Here is a 20623-nt window from a genome sequence, read left to right on the forward strand (position 1 = left end):
GGTTCATGTAGATGAAGAACCGTTTTCATACAGCCAATCATATCACTTCCTTTAAAACCATACATGAAACAGTAACGGCGGTGTTCAGTGACAGGCAGACGGTCACACTGAGCCCGACAGCAGCTGCTACACAACTCCAAAAGCCGCAACAACCTGCATGAGCTTCCCTGCTGCAGCCTCCCTCTGATCTCACTTACAAACACGTCTCATCCTGCATCTTAACTTGTTGAACGAGGCCCCAAACAAACATTCACCAGGGAAAAGTGCACTGCTGACAACAGTTTGCATGCTAGATGGCTGATTAGCCGGTCAGCGTTAGCAGTTGAACTGCATGTAAAAAGGGGCCTGTACATATCACCTGGGTGCAGTTCAGTGCTGGTGGTGACATAGAACAACTCTGTTTACAGTCCTTTAGTGCCTTACACCTGTAGACAGTCATTACACTGTGATATTAACAGGGATTTCCTACTTAAAATACTGTACGAGGCTAATGCCATAAATGTTATAAGTTAATAAGCTGTAATAAGAGCAGTGTGAAGTGTAGCGGGCTGCAGCACATTGATTCTTTCCTCCAGAGTGAATGCATAGTGGCTGAATGAGGACGTTTTAAATGCCAAACATGCTCAGGTTAACAGGAGCCAAATGTCACATTGAAGGTCAGTGTTCCATCAGTGGAAAGAGGTGTTAAGGTAAACAGAGAAGGTGATGGGCTTTTAACTTCACCTCATGGTGGTGTCTCTGCAATATCCTCTCACCCTATGAGTCTATTTATACTGTTGTTGGCAATAAGGTGGTACAGTATAAAGCCTATGTTATTTCATTTTGGCCACACAGGCCCCGCTTAAATTGCTTATATCTGGCCATATGCACTCAAAGTATAAACAAATGTTTTAATCTCTCACCACCGCTGGAGCCGCCGGTTTACAGAGAATATAGGCCTATTTACGCTGAAACTGTTTAGCCTCCCTTGCTGCTGCTGCTGCTGCTGCTACAGCTGGAATAAAAGGCCAACAGTAAAGTTGGGAGTGGATAATCACCATCAGTTTAGCTGAACCAGTGGAGAATCTGCTCCAGCCTCGGCCTCACACTGGGAAATACAGTACACACCTGAATGTGGAAATCTGTTTGCAACGCACACAAGCCTATACACTCACCTGCACAGGCCCAGAGGAGCAACACTGTAGCTACTGTTGAAAGATCCAGGCCTCAACAGCCATATTTCTGCACTGATAAATAAATAAGAATTAGATAAGCAATTCATCGTCCGCAATGGCGTGTGTCAGGCGTAATTGATCCAGCGAGGCTGAAAGCGCTCGCTCAACTGGGCCGTTGAGCGCTCACATTACGGCTGCCTTTGACCTATTAAAAAACCTCTTTTTGTCTTGTTTTTGTTTACATCTGTAGATGTGTGTGTGTGTGTGTGTGTGTGTGTGTGTGTGTGTGTGTGGGGGGGGGGGGGTTACGAACAGATGGACTTTAAATCTCAAATTTCACACAGCTTCAAAGTGAAACGGCCTGAAGGATGGAAGCAAATGGGGGGGGGGCTGGAAAAAAAAGAAAGAATAAAGAACAGCAGCATTTACATGAGGAGAGAGATGTATCCACGGCAGCAGTGGAGGGGAACATCCAATATTTAAAAGGGTTGGAGACAGACACAGCCTTTGCAACACAAACCTGTTTGAGGTGTAAGTATTATTTCAAGGGCGTATCAAGGTAAATAATATCCCTGCAGTGGTGAGGGGTTTGAAGTTAGAGAAGAATAAAAAAAAAGCATGCCAACTGCCAAAGCTCATCATGAGCTTCCTCTGTCGGAGCCAATAAAACACTATATTTAGTTCAGACTTCATTACTCGGTGTCAATCTTCAACAGGCGGGACGCTGGGATTGCCTTTATGATTTGTTTGCCAGTGTGACACGCCAGGTGAACACACACACACACACACACAGCGCAGCACAATCACAAACACAACACTGAGGACACCTGCAACCTGAACATTAGAATCTTTAATGATGACAGCACGCACAGTAAAAACAGAATCATGAGGTACAATTATGCACAGTGTGTATACAGCATCAAATGTACAGGTACATCTACTGGCTTACTTTGCATACACATGAAACAGTTTAGTTCTTCAGTCTGGATGTTGCCTTTTCTTCACAAAGACTCTGCTCTCACTTTGTGTTCCCCTTTCGTCTCCCCTTTTTTCTTTTTGTCCTCCCTCAGCCTTTTGTCTACCTGTGGCTGATTTTTTTCTTGTTCTTGTTTCTTTGAAAACTTCTCTGATATATATATTTTTTATATATTTTCTTTTCTCCCCGCCGGCGTCCTCTCTGATACCCTTGTTTTCATTTCTCTAGTTGTTTTCTCACCTCTTGTTTGACTATAATGCTAATTACATAAGTGATTATACTTCCTGGATAAATAAGGAAACAAGTAAGAGTATGTCATCATCATCATCATCGTCATCGTCATCGTCGTGTCCGTCGCCTGCGCTGGTCTGGCATCAGCGCGGTGCAGCAGTCTTTCTCCCTGTTATTGCTATTATTCACCCCTGTTCACTCAAGGCTCTGTAATAATCGATTTTTTCACAATCTGAGGCTCCACTTAGCGCGCGACGCACACTGACCCATGGTCACATTAGTGCTCACTGCTAAAGCAGACAGAGGGACACTTCAACATTGATCAGGGCGTTTTAATCTCTGCAAGATTAAGAGCCCTCCAGTTAATTACAGAACAAAAAGGCAGGAGACGGCCGCTTTAGATCCTGAACGTGATAAAGAGGAACACAAGTGGATAAGCATACTTGACATATCAGAAAGATATTACTGGACAAAAAAAATGCTAAAAATAATAAATAAATAAAAGAAAAGGCATTACAGGTGATACAGGTGCATGTAAAATAAAATAACATTGTTGTTTTTAATTATCTTCGATAATCGTGCTCCCAGGTTTGATGCTATGCTAAGCTAACCACCCACACAGGAAGTATGTGGGTGGGATTTGTTCAGATTTTATTGACAGTAAAGGCAACACAAGCTACACAACCTATTACATCTTGATTTAAAATCCTGTTAAAGTTGAATATTGGTGCATTCAAATACAAGACAACCTCCGCACAAAACTGTATAAATCATTGTCAGAACATGTATGGTGTGTTGATGCAGGATCTCATTGCTCATTCAGTTTCTCTAAGCTATTTCTAATTTCCTCTGAATCCTTTTCAAAAACACCTCATGTTGTCCCTGTGCCCTGTTGATCTGTATTCTGCTGTTGAAATGAACTTGTCTCCCAGTGACAGATCACTACGTCCTCCTCTGTATGCATTCTTAATCAAATAAGCTGCTATTCCTTTATTAACTTGGACAAGCTTACTTCAGATAAGCCTGTCGTCTTTTAAGCCACTTCAGAGGAGGAATCAGCCCCCGGGGGTGATGAGAGTTGACTCCGGAGCCTGAGATGCAAGCTTTAGGTTGCCATGTTATTGTCTGAGGCTTGGCCCGAGGCTCCACAGAGAATCACTCCCTCTAATGGAAAACTATTGTCTGCCGCTAAGGGCATACAACTCGGCGGAATACGGATCAGCCTATCTGGACTTATGCACAGGACAGAATGAAGCTCTCCATCCGATAGAAAGCTATTTTGGAATTGTAATATCCACTGAAGTCGATTCTGATTAAACAATACATCTGGAATGGACTCGGTGTGGTATGTGGCTGAGTGGTAATGCACACAGGAAACCAAGAAGCAGCATCAAAGAAGGGGAAAAAAATCTCCAGCAATGGCACTAAACATCCAAAACTGTCATAACAATGCAAGAATAAGGCACTTGGTGAATTATGTATTCATTGGTGTGGATTGGATATAGGTTAATGAGCAAGATAATGAGTTTAGAAGTGTCTTTGTTAGAGATACAATGTCGTTCTCTTAGCATACTGCATTATTTATTCACTCACACTCCCTACTAGGCGACAGTTAATGTCTAATGTAAGAGGTAGACACATTCCCTCTAACAAGTGAATCAAGAAAGACATGAGGCAGGTTCACAGTCAGTTCAGAGCACTCCTGTGTTTATGTAAAATGCACACAGAGCCGGTGAAGCGCTGAGATAAATATTCTCCGACAGATCGTCCCAGTGGATGAGGAACTCCATTTACCTCACGGCTTCCCTCTCTCACTCCCTTTTCTCTGGAAAAAATGACGATGTGTGATACATACATTATCCCCAACCCCCCCGCCCCCATCCAACCCCTCCTATTTATTTTTCTGCATCTCAACAGGTCACTCCATATCTTCTTTGTCCCTTGCTGGATTCACCTCAGTCCAGGATGTGGAAATTGTGAAAGTCCACGGTTTGGCCAGAGGGGGGACCCTGGTGAAACTGAACCACGGCCTTTACAGGATTTGGTTTGACATTGTGTGGACGTCAGGAAGCTCATGTGTGGTTCTTCAAGTCTATTGAGAGAGGAGAGAAGAACAAGGACAACATGAGCATCTGAAAACACTAAAAAGAAAAGCAATGAAGGAGAATTTTGTCTTTTATCCAAGTCTCTTTGCTGCACTTGAAGGTTTTTTTTTCTCTTTTTGCTAATGCAATCAGGCGGTGCATGTCTCCACTTAATACAAGCACAGGGTGTCATTGTCAAACTGCAGCAACAAGGACCCCGTTGTGGTTTAGATGACAGAGAGTGCTCTTATACAAAATTTGACGAGGTACAAAGCGAGGCAGAGAGTCCGACGGGACGGTGGAATCCTCTCGAGGAAATTGCTGGCTGGTATAAAAAAAAGGAGAGCTGAGGGTCGAGCCTCTGGAAATAAGGACGATCCTGAAGGATTTCACTAGCTCCCGAAAATATATTTTCAACCTTAAACACCCATCATGAAGACATCAAGATGCCTTAAAGGCACATTAATATTTGATATGCCGTGATAACGCTGTGTCCTCCAGTAGAATATTTCATTTTGTACTTCCTGAGGGTTTTTACATCGACAACCAAACAGGATAGATGATTTGTGAATTTCCTCAGAGGATCAACCCTTCATCAGCCAGGATTTCTCTCAGAAGAAGTCCTAAACCTTTAACTCAGCCCTTATAACTGCTTATACTGAATGGTTTAGATCAATGCATATGATCATATATCCTAATGTAGGCTAACTGAATTAATCTGAACCCGGCTGCAGTTTTTATTCTTGTAAAACCTTAGTGAAATCTCAGTTTTATTGTGTTGACAAACCATCAGACAAAAATCAAAACAACCGTAGACATTATGGGCGTTCTTTGAGAATTTCCTACTTTCCAAATCCAACCTTTAAGCATTTTCATTTAATAGATTCTGTATATTATAATTTTAAAATGTCCCAATCATCAGGACATCAGAGATAGAACTTGCATCTTTTGATAATGGGACAGAAGAAGAAGCTACCAGAGTCAAAAATAATTCTAATAATGAATAATAATAATAATAAAAACATACTTCTCTCTAAACAGATTGCTTAGAACCTTTCCAACAACTCTTGAGTTTCATCATATCCAGCCAGTATTTTGCCTTCATTCATTCTTTTGGTCTGATTATTCAGGTAATAGGTAATTCAGGTAAACAGTAATGTTAATGTTTTTATCCACAAGAGAGAAAACAACATACCTGTAGCACCAGTGAGACAAATGGACGGATGAGCGGGTGAAGCTGAGACATCGGCCTGGAAAGGAATATAGACAACACTATGAACACACCAGTTCACATCACAACACATTTCATAAGTGATCATATGAAAACAACATACAGACACATAACATTTTATGGTTCAATTATTGTAACAGAGGATATTTTATCAAAGTCTTAGGATAAAGTTATTTTACTGTACATTTCTGCTATTTATCACACTTTTTTACTGTTTTTTTTTTTGTTACAGGTTATCTAATTATTCCCAGCTTTGTGTCTAGATTACGGACTTAACAGAGACAGGAAAACATTACATTTAAGTTTAGAGAGGGTTTATGAGCAACTAGGTTAGGGAGGGTTAAACTGGGTCAGGTTGTTTACCTTGTGGGACGGAGGTCTTTTTAAACAGCTACTGCCATCCTCTCTGTGCGGAGGTCAGCTGGGTCATTTAGAGTCTCTTTAATGGACGGGGCAAAGCCAGGCTCTTTAAAACGACTGAGAGAGGGTCACATGACCGGAGGAGAACAGAAAGAGCAAAACAAGAAGAGAGAGCAAACCCCATCCCCACCCCCACCCGTCACCCCCTCCCTCCCCTCCCCCCCCTTCCTTCCCCCCATATTGAAGTGAACAAGGCCTAGAGGAGGTCAAGGAGGCTTCTTTCATGCGGTGCTACGAGCCGTCTGTGTCGGGGGGTAAACACCCGGGAAGTTAATGTGTGTTTACTGATGATGCTTGACGCGATCAGCGTTGGCCTCACATCGAATTATATGAACAAACAGAGTGGATAGAGTTTCGAGAGTGGCGACGTCGCTATCGCTAAATCCTCTAAATCTCAGTCCCAGAGATTTTCCCACAAAATGCATCACATGGCGCTCAAATACAAATAGGAAACCATTCTTATCAGATTACCAAGGTCATCTGCAAGGTCGCATACAGCCATTTGCTGTTTGTAAATGTTTTCCGTTATGCCATCTTGCTACCACACTGGATTTTATACTAGAACATATGTTCAATTTTCTTTTCTTTTTTTTGCTTGGCGAAGAGATCCTCTGTCTGTTCATGTCATACTCTATACTGTCATACAACTTGTCTAGCTTTTTCATTTGGGGTTGTTAGTTTAAATTATAAGTATTTTTTATGAATCCATAATTATTCTCTCAAACACCATTGTTTTCTTTCAAAATGTTTATTCAGCATCAACAAAGAGGAAAATATTAAAGGGCTTACATAAGCTCAAAATCAATAGTTGAACAAATTTCTAGATGGAAATGATTATCAATTCACCAGCATGTGATTTAGTATCTTAAAGTTATGCCTACAAAGTCAGAAAAGTATCGCGTTTTAAATCAAAAAATAACATCAAAATGACTTATTTAGAGCATCTAAAAAGAAAAATCACAAAAATTAAAAAGTTTCTGCTCTGGTTTTCAGCTCTGGTTAATCGGTGTACATAATGTATGAGCAGCTATTTATAGATGGATTAAAGTGGATGTTTGTGGGCATAATCATGAACACAACTACATAGGCTTCTCAGAATAAAACAGCTGACAATATCCACAGTTGCACACCATGCTTTTATAAGCCCTTTAACACTAAAGAACTAATATTTTTTACAAAAAGGAGGAAACAACAATACAATATGTATACAGTATGACCTTTCTCTTTTTCATTTTGTAAATGTTCAATTTACAAGGGACACAATTTCACTAATCACCCCTCAGAAAAAATATCTACAGTACTGCACTTTCCTAGAACTAAGCTACTACATTTTTAAAGTGATCAACCACGCAGTTCAAGGTTTAAAGAATAGAAGGTGATAAATTAAGTTGCATCGGCAGCTGTGTAGAAACATTGTATCAAACAGCTCGTAGTGATCGACCAATCGTTTCTGAGCAAAACACCTTGATACAATGTCATTCTTCACAATCACAATCAGCTGAGAGTGAAACTTAATGTACTATGGAGTCAGTCTTAACCTCAACATCCAGTTTCTCCAAGAGGAAAGAACAGATTACCTTAATTGCTCTACACATTTTTCCCCAGTGGGAGTACGTTATTAGAATCAGAGGGTTGTTGTTTTTTCTGTTTTTTTTTTTTACCAGTTTTTGCTAATTCATTGTCTCGCTTTCAGTATTTCATTCATTTTATTATATTTTTTTATTGTTTTGTGGTTTAGTTTTCAATTCTAAAAAGGTGGGAGCGTCCATAAAAAATCCATTACTTGGGTTGAAACAGCCATGAGGACTCAGGTGCGGGTTGTATAAACAGTTCAATATCTGGTGTATGGCTGCTCTCTGTACACTCCCTTGGCTGTTCGTGCCGACGGTGCCTTGCCGCGACTGTTTGCCCACTCTTCCTGACCTGATTAAGGAGAAAAGAGAAGAAACAGATGGAGCGTGATTACAGAGGTGTTATAGCATACCCAGGCTTCTATGCAAATGCTGTAAATGTTTCTGCCTTCGATGAAATAAATGCAGCGGAGGGCTGTGAACGCTCCGAGTGTCTGGTATCGATGTGGCTCGTAATAAACAAAAGCGCCGTCGCAAGCTGTGAATACAAACGGCGACTGGTGCAGAGGAGCTTGACTTTCACCTGGAAAGATGCATCTTGGATAATTGAATGAGAGGATCAAATAGCTACTTGAAAAGGAGCCGTTTAGTGGCTTCCAGCTAAAAAAAGGTCACAATTACCATTAGCCCAAATCAGCCCCTGTTCACCCCCCTGGTACTGTCAATGTGAAAGTGCCAGTATCGATGGCACCTTTTGTCTGATCTCCAGCCAGCTCCGAGACTTCCCCAGAGCTGAGGCTCACAAAGGGTTGTGTTTTTTTTTCCTGGGTACAGGCTCTCTGTTGGCAGCACACAGCCAATACCCCTTAATTAAACCTGTCACCCTTTCACTGACACTCACTTTGAAGAAATAGACCAAGGTAACCTTGCGTTACCTTGAACACGGATGCACATCAGCACTGTTTATCTGTTTTGTTTGAACTGTGGCTTTCTCCCTCTGTGACCCCATGCAGCAGCGTTTTCTTTGTGTGTGTGTGTGTGTTTTTCATTTTATGTGCAGGAGGCACGCACCACCCTAATGAGTTGAAGCTGCTCAGTTCTTCCACTTTGTGTGGTCATAAAAAGTTGGAAGGTTTTGAAGCGTTTCTCCATGACTTAAGGTTTAATGATGCAGGGGACAGTTGTTTCTGCAACAGAAACTATGCTCTGTAGAAATTAACTTTAATATGTTTGTCAGTCACTCACTACAAAATAAAAAACCCAAAACATCCACATATCATGCATAATACATTTAGGAAATCTTGTCTGAGAGCTGAATTAAAACTCAAAGGCTGTAGCTGAACCCAGCAGACACGAGGCTATACTAATCAGTTACAACACTGTGATGAAAGATGGTTTGTTTTGGAGAATGACATGCTAAACAGAAGAATGTAGAAGGTTTATTGACTCTAAAATACAACATTTTTACAACATTCTGAAGCTCCATCATCAACCAGCAGCCACTTATGACTCTCAACTTAAAGTTCCTGTGTCAGCTTTGTAGTAAAGGCCTAATGCAGTCAATATTCGGGTTAAGGTCAATATTCCGGTTTCTGAAACATTCAGAATAACATGAATTACATGTGTGAGCAAACAGGCTTATTCCTGTATACATGGTCATTGTAATCAAGTGGAGTATCCCGAACAAAACAGTGACGCACGGAGAACGTCTCGACACACAGAGAACACCATGACGCAACGTGCGTCATTTCAGCTTCTTCTTCCTGTATCCAACAACAACAACAACATCAGCAGCATGGTGGATGATGAACAGCCCGGGTATCAGTCGCCGTCATTTGCGCTTTGGTGCTGGTACTGACCCACCACCAGTACTTGACACTATTCTTGGTCACATTCTTCATTAAAGGAAGGTGAAAACGTGAAGAAATAGAAAATGGAGCCGGAGCTGTGCCATCCACATCCATCCTGTACTCAAAAGATCAAGATTCCTTGCGGGGGGCAACCGCCATTCCGACATCCCACCAGTCCGACATAGGCCTCTAATGTCTAAATGGCAACACTTAATTTTCTATCAAATGTCCCATCATTCCGACAATTCTTGCCTCCTATGGTCGGAATGAGGATATTTTTTCTTCTTTTTTTTTAAACATCCTGTCCAACAATTCCTATAATAGCATATTTTTTTTCCCAAAATATTTTGCACTGGTTGGGTTTAGGCGATGAAGGAGTTGGTTAAGTTTAGTAAAAAGACCAGGTAGAGGCTAGACAGGCCAGATAGATAGAGAGAGTCCAGATAAGTAGGAGGGAGTCACCTGTTGAGTAACGGATATTTCCTTATATTGAAAGCCTTGTCGGAATGGTGGGACCATGGCATGTCGGAATAGTGGTATGTCAGAATGGTGGGATGTATGAGTGGTGGGATGTCGGAATGACAGCATGTAACCATTCCTTGCAAATAGAACATACAGAGAACACAAATGAATGGTCCTTTCAATGGGGATATCCTGATACTGGTGTATACATGACCAAATATCCGGAATTTTCAGAAGGGTTATTGGTTTGGCCATGGTCGTATGCAACCGGGTTATTGCTAATATTACGGTTATGAAGGGGTTACTGACTGCATGTAAAGTAATAGTCACAGTATAGACCTGTGGGTTGTGTCTGTGCACTATGTTTGTCTATGTGGCTTTGTCAAGTACGTTTAAAGCCATTGAATCATCACCTATGTTGTTGTGATGTAAGTATTATCCAGTTCATGTAAAAGCTACACTGACATTTCTAGTGACAGATCAACCTTCAGATGCCCAGCAGCATGCTCTACTGTACCGTATATTAGCTCTACTGTCATCCGAGTGCTGCGGCAGGAACGACCTTGGCCCACTTTTCACTGGATCTGACAGTAAGCTGACACAGGACTTTTGAACATTATCTTAGTGCTGTTAACTTTGTCTGAACTTTGTGGCGACCGGAGCCATTGACACATCTTTTCATGAGCATCCTCCGAACCGGAGATCGGTTTATTCACCGTGGCCTTAAACAAAAAAGCTGCTCCGTGTAACTGACTGCATTAGAATCAAACAAAGTAGCGTCACATGGAATGAAGATGAAGTTGTTGTCATTCCTCCAGTGTAGTAAATGTCCTGGTGGCTGGGGGGAGGAATTGAAATCTTGATTGCCCTTTAAATTGAACTAAGCAGAATGAAGCTGATAACAACACATGAGAATAGTGCTTTAATACAAGTGCAGCATTAGTGCAGGCATCGTTTTATTCTACTTTTCTCTTGAAGAACTTCATTCATTATCTCATAAGAATTTTACATCTATATGTGAGTGTCAGTTAGAGAACCACCTTCAAAGAAGCATAGCATAATCACTATAGTTTTAGGAGTAGGTTCGTTCCCTTTAATTGTCGGTGCAAGCTATTTTTAGAACGGTGGAGCAGTGCCGTGAGCTGCTCAGAGCTACGCTACGGAGGCTCATGGGATTTCTTGGTTTTCCCTCATCAAACTCAAATACACAATCCAACAACTCCAAAACGCTCTGGTGGACAAGATGTGACTTGCACATTCACCACGCTATGAGATAATAACAGAACGTTACCAGACAGAGTTGTTTTAGAGGTAAATTCATGCAAAACCGCTGATGCACGTTCCTGTCGGGGGAAGAATTCGGCAAGCAGTCTCTGAATTTCCCTCTAAAACAACTCTGTCTGCTAACGTTGTGTTATTATCTCATAGCGTGGTGAATGTGCAGGTCACAACTTGTCCACCAGAGCGTTTTGGAGTTGTTGGATTGTGTATTTGATGAGTTTGATGAGGGAAATCAAGAAATCCCATTAGCCTCCGTAGCGTAGCTCTGAGCAGCTTGCGGCTCTGCTCCGCTGTTCTAAAAATAGCTTGCACCGACAATTAAATGTAATGAACCTACTCCTAAAACTATAGAGATAATGGCAATGGGCCAATTTGCCAAAATGTTGAACTGTCCCTTTAAATATGTTCTATATCTTTTAAATATTTAACACACAATCAACTTCTGCTTTATCTATCATACTGGATTACTTTCCTTATTTGGATTTATTTCAATTGATACAAACAAAATTAGGAGAAAACTGACGCTGCTAAACTTAAAGGGTCAATCATCTGTCAAATTACGATTTTCTTTTGTAATTGCATGTGATTTCTTATAGCACATTTTTTAAGGTTAATTCCTGTTTGGTTCACCCTGAACGCCACTGAAAACATGACTTGTAGTCGATTGATCTTAATTTGGAGTGGCACTCCCATCCCATCTAATTAGTCAGATGAACTGAGGGACTATTGACTATTATGGACCTTTGTGATGCTTTATTCTTATGTGTCTAAAACATCATACACTTAACCAGGTGCTATGGCAACTGAGATGAAGCCAGCAGTGCAGAGTCAGGCACAATAAATTGATATTGTTCTGACAACTGGCAGATGATATATTGGAGGAGAAGAGGTCTGCAACTCACCATATGAATCATATGATTCCCCACTGTGTCCGTATTCATAGTAGTCATCTGAGCTGTAAACAGACAGAACAGCAGGGTTAATAAAAGAATAAACAGGAGATGTGAGAAAAATAATACATTCTGCATCAAACTAATTGCGGTTATCAACAAATAAATGGAAAGTGACTTATTTTCTATGTTGTTGTCGAACATCAAAGTCAAATACATCACATGTATGTAGAGGTGAGAGAAAAACACAATCGAAGTGTTTTTGTCAGATACACTCGGCTGGATATAAAAGTAAAAAAACAAAAACAAGAGGCAAGCTTTCAATCATTCAAAAGTTTGGCCACATTTGTGGTTCTACAAGGCAATTTCCTGCACCACATTTCTGCACGAACCTCTGGTTCCATATCAGTGCATATGGAGATCTATGAGAGGTGGCAACTTTAATGAAAAATAAAAAGATGGGGAGGTGAGTTGCATAGCGCTTCATTTCGCGCTTTATTTATTTATTTCTTTATTTGCGGTTGCCGGTGAGACGTTGACAGAACAATCCTGCGTCGGTATCATCCAGTAACAGCGCTATCATTCAAGAGAGGCAATTCATCATAAGGCTGCCACTGAGCCGACACCAGCCATCACAGCTGGGTCCTCTCCGCCTGCCTGTCAGTCAGTCTGTCACCTCTCTGCTCTCCGGATTAGAGAGCTGAAGGCACCATCCAAAGTGCCAACACGCCGCATCAACACGGGCCCGACCGCTGAGGGCAAAGAGGTGACAGTAATGACACACCAGCGCCGGAGTAACGAATTACATTTTTTGCTCTTGTTACTGTAATGGAGTAGCTTTTTTTCGCAGAATGATCTTCAAAAAGCCAAACTGAGGTCCAGGAGTCGGGGGGGTTGAGACACTCGGCTCGTATATCAGATTACACCAGTTTGCAGCACTCCAGGAAATCAATTTCTACAAATTCAGTCTGGTATTGAGTCTGTGTTTCGCTGGGCGGTAGTATATCTGCCTCATGAAGAGAAACTGGACCATTGTGGGAAAAATAATTTTTAATCTTCGCAGATTCGCAATTTTCATTAATCCTTCCTCTTTATATATTCTAATAAATTCACTGTCACACCGAAGATGTAGCTCTCTGTGTTTCCTCCAATTCGTTTTCATTAAGCGCCATCATATGTTTGTATGAGGATAAAGTAGGCGATCCCACTAAATGATTTTGTGATTATACAGCACAGATTTCATTAAAAGGTTTCTTATTCTTTGTGCAGAAAATAACCTTTATTCCTATCAGTGTACCTGTCAGTGTGTATGCTAAAACTGAGCTAAATGCCACGGCTAAACTGCTGTAAGTGACATCCAGCCGGTTTGCCATCTTAACTGGCAACCTGCTTTATTTGTCTTCAGTTTTATTCATGCTTGGGTGAAACTCTGTGTGTTCACAGCATTAAAAGATTATTAAAAAAAGATGTGCAACATCTTTCCAGAGACAACTTTCCTGTTATTCTGGATAATCCACAGGACATAGTGTCAGTAGTGTTCAGACTTACACTTTCTTTAGTAAACAGAAGCTACAGTGCAAACAGCTCACAGTGTGTTCAGTGGATTAAAGGGACACTGTGTCTCACACAAAACTTTACTTTGACACTTAGTAACTGATCTCCAATACTAACTATCTATCTATCTATCTATCTATCTATCTATCTATCTATCTATCTATCTATCTATCTATCTATCTATCTATCTATCTATCTATCTATCTATCTATCTATCTATCTATCTATCTATCTATCCATCTATCTATCTATCTATCTATCTATCTATCTATCTATCTATCTATCTATCTATCTATCTATCTATCTATCTATCTATCTTCTCTTTCTATCTGTCATCCCCCATGTCTGCCTTTCTTTCTCTCTTTCTATCTACACCGTTTCTTTGTCTTTTTACTTCTTTCTTTCATTCTTTCTACCCCCTTTCTCTGTATTTTTCTTTCTTTCTTTCTCTCTGTCTCTTTTTTCTCTCCTTTTCTTCTTTCTTTCTTCTACCCCCTTTCTCTGTCTTCTTTCTTTCTTTCTTTCTTCCCACCCCTCTTTCTTTCTTTCAAGTAAATACAGTAGCGATAAAAACGTATCTACCAACACTTTTATTGTGTTGATAAATACATCTATCTATCTATCTATCTATCTATCTATCTATCTATCTATCTATCTATCTATCTATCTATCTATCTATCTATCTATCTATCTATCTAGTGCTTGGTGAGACATCACCAGGACTTGTCACCTGACATAAGGAACAGCTGGGTGAACTGATCCTGTCTCTGACATCCTCCCCAGCTCTGACGATGATGATGATGCCTCTCAGCAGCAAAGCACACGACAAACTGATTGGCTGCTTTATTGTTTTCCTGCAACATTTTCTTGGTGAGGATGAACAAGGCAACATGACCAATTGAGGACAGTGGGAGGAATCATTTTAAGAGCACTATGGCAGCTCAATGAGACATGAGACAGCTCCCTAAAGAGGCTTGTGCCTTAAGTCAGGCTTAGCATAAATTTTACACAGTCCATAATTCAACTGCAAACAATGCCAAGCCGGCAGAGGCAAACAAGGCTTTTCCCCCCTTGTAGTCTCCCTGCGAGAAGCCAGGCCAGCTGCTGCGACTGGTTTCCAGTCAGCCCTCGTGGCTGAGGTGCCACCGTGCATCTGCCATGGATGTCAGGTCTCTGCAATATCCTTGACACCAGCCGTTGGCCGACAGAGGCAGAGAGAGAGGGGGGGGTGAATAGAGGGAGACAGAGAGACATGTGACAGCTGAATGCATGTTTTGGCTCATCATGTTGTGTACCCTGAGACAAGACCTGACAGGATACTAAATAATTAGATTTCACACCATGCTAAAATGCAGGGGTGTATTCCAGAGACTGCGTCTTTGAAATAAACATCAATTTTTATGAATGTCAGAAAATCAATTTGCCACAATTCACAGGTGCTTGCAGACATATTGCAAAGTATGAGCAATGCTGGGGTATTTTGGGCTCTCCTCTACAGCTCTGTGTCATATTCAGTGATAAATAATAAAAAAAATAAATCCAGGTAACACAAATCAGGACACGACACCTCCCTGTTTACACTATCTAGAGGTTGCTACAGTACATGCTGTAGGCTGTCAGCATTTCCCCCGTTATTTATTTTCTATATGTTTATTTCACACACAAAAAAAGAAACTGAGCTATGATTCCTTTAAGGAAAAAAAATCACTTTACCCTTTATGTTTGTCTGTTGCCAAATCTAGAAAGGCCAAATAATAGCAGGCTGCCCTGCTGAAAGCTGCCAGTACAGACCACTCTTCGCACAAAGGAGAGGAGAGCAACAAAAGCTGTTAGGCGCCTCTAATTTCCGAGGTGACATTTTATCAATATTGCTACACAACTTCTCCCTTTAGTTACTTTCTCCTCTCATTTACAGAGACTTCAGATGTATCCTGAAGGTCAGAGATTCTGCCAAAAGTCTTCTATGTGGAGCTAAAGGTTCAGCAGCATCACCTACAGTACCATCCACACCAGGCTTCTGTAGGTGCAGGGTATGTATAATTTAAGCATTGAAACTAAGCATCTTTTATTTATCAGCGGTATACAGTAAAGATCTTCAGTGCAAGGTGTGGTACTAATACAAGGAGATGTTTTTGATATTCGGCAATTTGAGCAGGAGAGTAGCTCAGATTTCATTTGCGTGACCAAAATGATCAACCTCTAAATGTGTCTGTAAACGTGGGCGGATCATAAAAATGTTCACCCAAAGTCAAAAAACTATTGTAGAAAGTAGAAGTTCAGTCAAACGGAGCAGACCTCTGCCAAGATCAAGGTCAAACAGCAGACAGCAGACGTCAGAAAAGAAGAAAAAAACATCAAATTCATGGTAAAGGATCCAGAGCTGCCTCAAAAATCACCTCGGTAAACTGTGCTGACCAACACATTTCAAACGAATGTACACATGTGGAAACATGACCTCCTTTGTGACATTAATGAGCAGGTTAAAGGAGAATTACGATCATTTTCTAAGTAATGCTCTACAGCTCTAGGTCCCCGAGTGCGACCATAGGAAGAAATCGGAGGGAAACATGTGCAGACCGGACCTAGCTCTCCTCCTGCTAGCTGCGCTACACTGCAGTTAAACAGCGAGGAAATGCCCAACCAAAAGGATTTTGGATGGGGGAAAAAAAGCATCAATATGAATGTAACAGATTTTTCCCCAATCCAAAATCAATTTTTCCGCCTAAATCCATGTTTTCCCCGCGTTTTTTTTTTTTTTATAAAGTATATTTTTCGGCTTTTTGCCTTTATTTGATAGTGATGACAGTAGAGATAGACAGGAAATGGGGAGGCAGAGAGAGGGGGAATGACACGCAGGAAAGGTCTGCCCGACGCGGGATTCGAACCGGGGACGCCTGCGGCAAGGACTGTAGCCTCTACATGGGGCGGCCGCTCTACCCACTGCGCCACGCACCGCCCCGCGTTTTTGTCTTTGTTGATATGGAAATGGAATGGTCCTGAGCTCGGCAGTCAACTACTGTAGTAAGGTCTACCCCGGAAGCTAGAGTAAACTGAGCTACGTGATAAAAACACATGTTAACACTGCTCTTTCATATTAACGGAGTTTATGCACACTCAGTGTTGTGTGGTAAGGAACTGGTGGATGTTGTAAAGCATGTGTAGTGATATTTTGAGTGTTATGTAGAGGCCAAAGTCGTGGTTAGAAGAACTGCCCCCATTACTTTGCTGTTTAACTGCAGTGTAGCGCAGCTAGCAGGAGGAGAGCTAGGTCTGGTCTGCACAAATTTTTCTCAGATTTCCTATGATCGCACTCGGAGACCTAGAGCTGTAGAGCGTTACTTACAAAATGACCGGACTTCTCCTTTAAAATGGGTCAGGTTTGTGCAGTTGTTGTCAGATTGAAATGACTGACCAGGTCCAGTTCAGCATTTAGCGCGCTGGCACCAAACATGATCAATTCTAACAGCAAGAATGTGAAATCTTTCGATCCAGGTTCTTTCAAGTACAAAAAACAAATGTTGCGAGTGGAGGTAAATCATGGTGGTATGAGATGAAAGAAAAAAAAAACTTGAACCTGAAAGCCACTTCTCCGCCTCAGAACCCTAACCTTATGCATTCTACATTTATCACCACTGATCCCACATCACAGCTTCAGCGAGTCAGACGTGCAGCTGGCTGCACGTACAGAAGCCTGAGCCGAGGTGCCCTGGGTGGACGCATCTCACTAGAGACGTGGCGCTGTCATAGGTGTGAAAGTGCTTTGACTTTCTAAATAGGTCGGCTTTTGATTTGACATTCATTAGCAGAAGGCGTCCAATGCTTTGTGTCTCCCTTAACTCCACTGACTGAAGAAAAAAAAAACAAAAAACAACACATCTATCTGAGGCGGTGGCGGGGACCATGTGAGGCAAACACAACACCCATTATATAAGTGTGTCTCTTTCATCAGGCATCTGATTCCAGACCTACTTCTCCACAGGTAAAGACCCTGTCTCAGGAACACATCTGTCTTCTCTCTAAATGCGTTGTCTTAAGCACTGATGTTGCTGTTGCTGGGCATCACGGAACAGATGGCGGTGTTAAATCTGAATGATGTAGTACATGTCCCTGGTGGACTTTGTTTTCCTACATTCCCATTACTCTTCCAGTCCTCTGTGATAAATTTAAAGAAATCTAGTAGGACATTGCGAAGGGGGGCGCAGAGGTAACGCAGCCAGTGCCGCTCTGATGCGGAGAGAGGCTGCTTTTACTTCCGCTAGCCTCCTTCTTGCATTTTGGACATTTTAACTGATCATGACTGCAAATCCTTAAGCAGAGCGAAAAGAAAAAAACTCCTTGATGCGTCCTGTGTAATCATGTTTTTCATTCATTCTCAGCACAAGGTTGAAAAAGTAAAACGCTGACAGAAAGAAGCCCCACACTGAATGCTCTGATTATGCTGGTGATTTCCACAGACAACAATACAATGAAAATGGCTGAGAAAAAAAAAAACAGGACTACTTTTTTTTTTTTTTTGGCACATTTTAGTATGAAATGAAGCTCACATAATTTCAAATGGAAACTTCCTTATGGATACACTGGTGATTGCTCAGTGCGGTGGCTGATTGCAAAGCTATCTGCGCCGCTGACCCCCTGCCGAGGAGTCACAAAGAGGGACAAAAAGGCCTACGGCAAAGATTTGACTTTATAAATGAGTTCTTTCCAGCGTTGAGCGGACCACTTATGGTACTTTTTTTGGGGTGAAAAGAACATAAAATCACCCTTCAAGGAAAATACTACCTCTTCACTGCAAAAATTCAAATATCTTACCAAGAATATTTGTCTGTCTGTCTCAAGACAAAGAGTGGCATGTTGTAAATTTAATGCCCTTTCAATAAGACATAACAATGTCTTCCACGGTTTTCCAGTTTCATACGTGTTTTCAGATGAAGGATTTTAAAGAATACTATGGATTGATTTGACTTTGACAGAAAGGCCTACGGCAAAGATTCGACTTTATAAATGAGTTAATTCCAGCGTTGAGCGGACCCCTTATGCTACTTTTTTTGGGGGTGAAAAGAACATAAAATCATCCTTCAAGGAAAATACTACCTCTAAACTGCAAAAACTCAAATATCTTACCAAGAATATTTCTCTTATTTCTTGTCAAAATGTCTAATGTCTAGTCAAAACTATTCTCTTTCCATCTAAACTAAGACTCATCACCTAAAAATTAACTTGTTTTTAGATCATTTTCACTTGCTTCAAACTAATTTTCACTTGAAATAAGTAGAAAAGTCTGCCAGTGAAAGCAAGATTTTTGTGCTCATAATAAGGAAGAAAAACTTGCTCCACTATCAGATTTTTCTACTTATTTCAAGTGAAAATTAGTTTGAAACAAGTGAAAATTAAATAAAAACAAGTTAATTTTTAGGTGATGAGTCTTAGTTTAAGTACAATGAGATTTGTTTTGAGTAGAAATTAAATTTTGACTAGAAATAAGACAAATATTCTTGGTAAGATATTTGAGTTTTTGCAGTGAAGAGGTAGTATTTTCCTTGAAGGGTGATTTTATGTTCTTTTCACCCCAAAAAAAGTACCATAAGAGGTCCGCTCAACGCTGGAAAGAACTCATTTATAAAGTCAAATCTTTGCCGTAGGCCTTTTTGTCAAAGTCAAATCAATCCATAGTATTCTTTAAAATCCTTCATCTGAAAACACGTATGAAGCTGGAAAACCGTGGAAGACTTTGTTATGTCTTATTGAAAGGGCATTAAATTTACAACATGCCACTCTTTGTCTTGAGACAGACAGAGTGGTGTAAATCCTGCCTTTCGTCCCCTCAGATGGTCCAATTCCCGCCACAGTGCCTGTCACTCATCTTGACGAACTGTCTACCTTGAAAACGGCATCAAGGCGCCTGGCATCTGTGAGGCAACCGCAAGGTCTTTTAGAAGCAGACAGCAAACACACCCCATCTTTACGATGGGAAACAAAAGGAACATATTGGCCTAAATTGATGTTGTCTGCCATAAGGCTCTGACAACACAAGCAGACCTCAAAGTAGGAGCTTGAGAAAGGCCGAACCATCAAACAATAGAAGACAACCCTCTGGTCATCTAACAGACATGTGAGTTTGAAATCTGTCTTTTTTTTCTCGTTATTACAGATCTAAACAAACACTGACCAACTATTTTATACCCCGCTGTGAATCTACTGTAAAACGTTTCATTATATACTCCAAAATGTCCAGTTTTCACTTTACTTTGCTCTGGCCTTGTCACCACACAGTTTTCTTGTGAAGCAGGAAAAGAAGAAGAACAAAGGGACACAAGAAAACCACAATAAGTGAGACAAGACGTAACCAGTCAGACAACTCTTCCACTTAACTCTGCTTAAGTCAAACTGGTACCAATGATTCTGGAAACTACAGAACCAGTAGATTGAAATGTTATGTGTGTTTGTGGATGCCAGAGGATGAATCAGACCGGCTCCCTGTGAGCTGTTTGGTTTCGCTGTCAGCAGATTCACCCAGCCCATTTTTCATGATCAGATTTGTGTTAACAGCGTGGTAGATGGTTCGGCAGCCAAAAGTGGAACAACATGAGGATGTGAAGTAATGCTGCTCATACCTGGCTTTTAATGTGGATTTAGCATCATAAAAATACAGTAATTTGAATGCAATGTCCACTTACATCAGGGCCCTGCTGGTGGTTCCTCTAGGTCTCAGAGACTCAGAGTGACTGAGCCCCCAGACTATGGAGTAGTCTTCCTGTGGTCATTTATTCTGCCACAACTCTTTTATCTAACACATCACAATTAGTCCCAAGCTGTTTAATGACGGTAAAAATGAAACATAAGGTACATATCCTGCATACTGTAGTTCTTCTGCTCTGTGCTACTCTGATCAGAACAGCGTCCCTAGCAATGGTCTGTTTTA

At 41.1% G+C, this 20623-nt stretch overlaps 1 protein-coding gene across 1 annotated transcript in view; it reads right to left on the reverse strand.

The window, feature by feature from the left end:
• Positions 1-6828: 6828 nt before the first annotated feature.
• Positions 6829-20623, reverse strand: part of khdrbs3 (KH domain containing, RNA binding, signal transduction associated 3) — a 129310-nt gene continuing 115515 nt past the window's right edge. The window contains exons 8-9 of the mRNA XM_085792344.1: positions 12163-12215; positions 6829-8019 (exon numbers count right to left, since the gene is read on the reverse strand). Of these exons, the coding sequence (XP_085648470.1) occupies positions 7928-8019; positions 12163-12215 (145 nt within the window). The 3' untranslated portion in view covers positions 6829-7927. The remainder of the gene's footprint in view (positions 8020-12162; positions 12216-20623) is intronic.

Source organism: Trachurus japonicus, chromosome 11 (assembly GCF_045865225.1).
Source record: "Trachurus japonicus isolate A0001 chromosome 11, Traja_1.0".
NCBI lineage: Eukaryota > Metazoa > Chordata > Actinopteri > Carangiformes > Carangidae > Trachurus > Trachurus japonicus.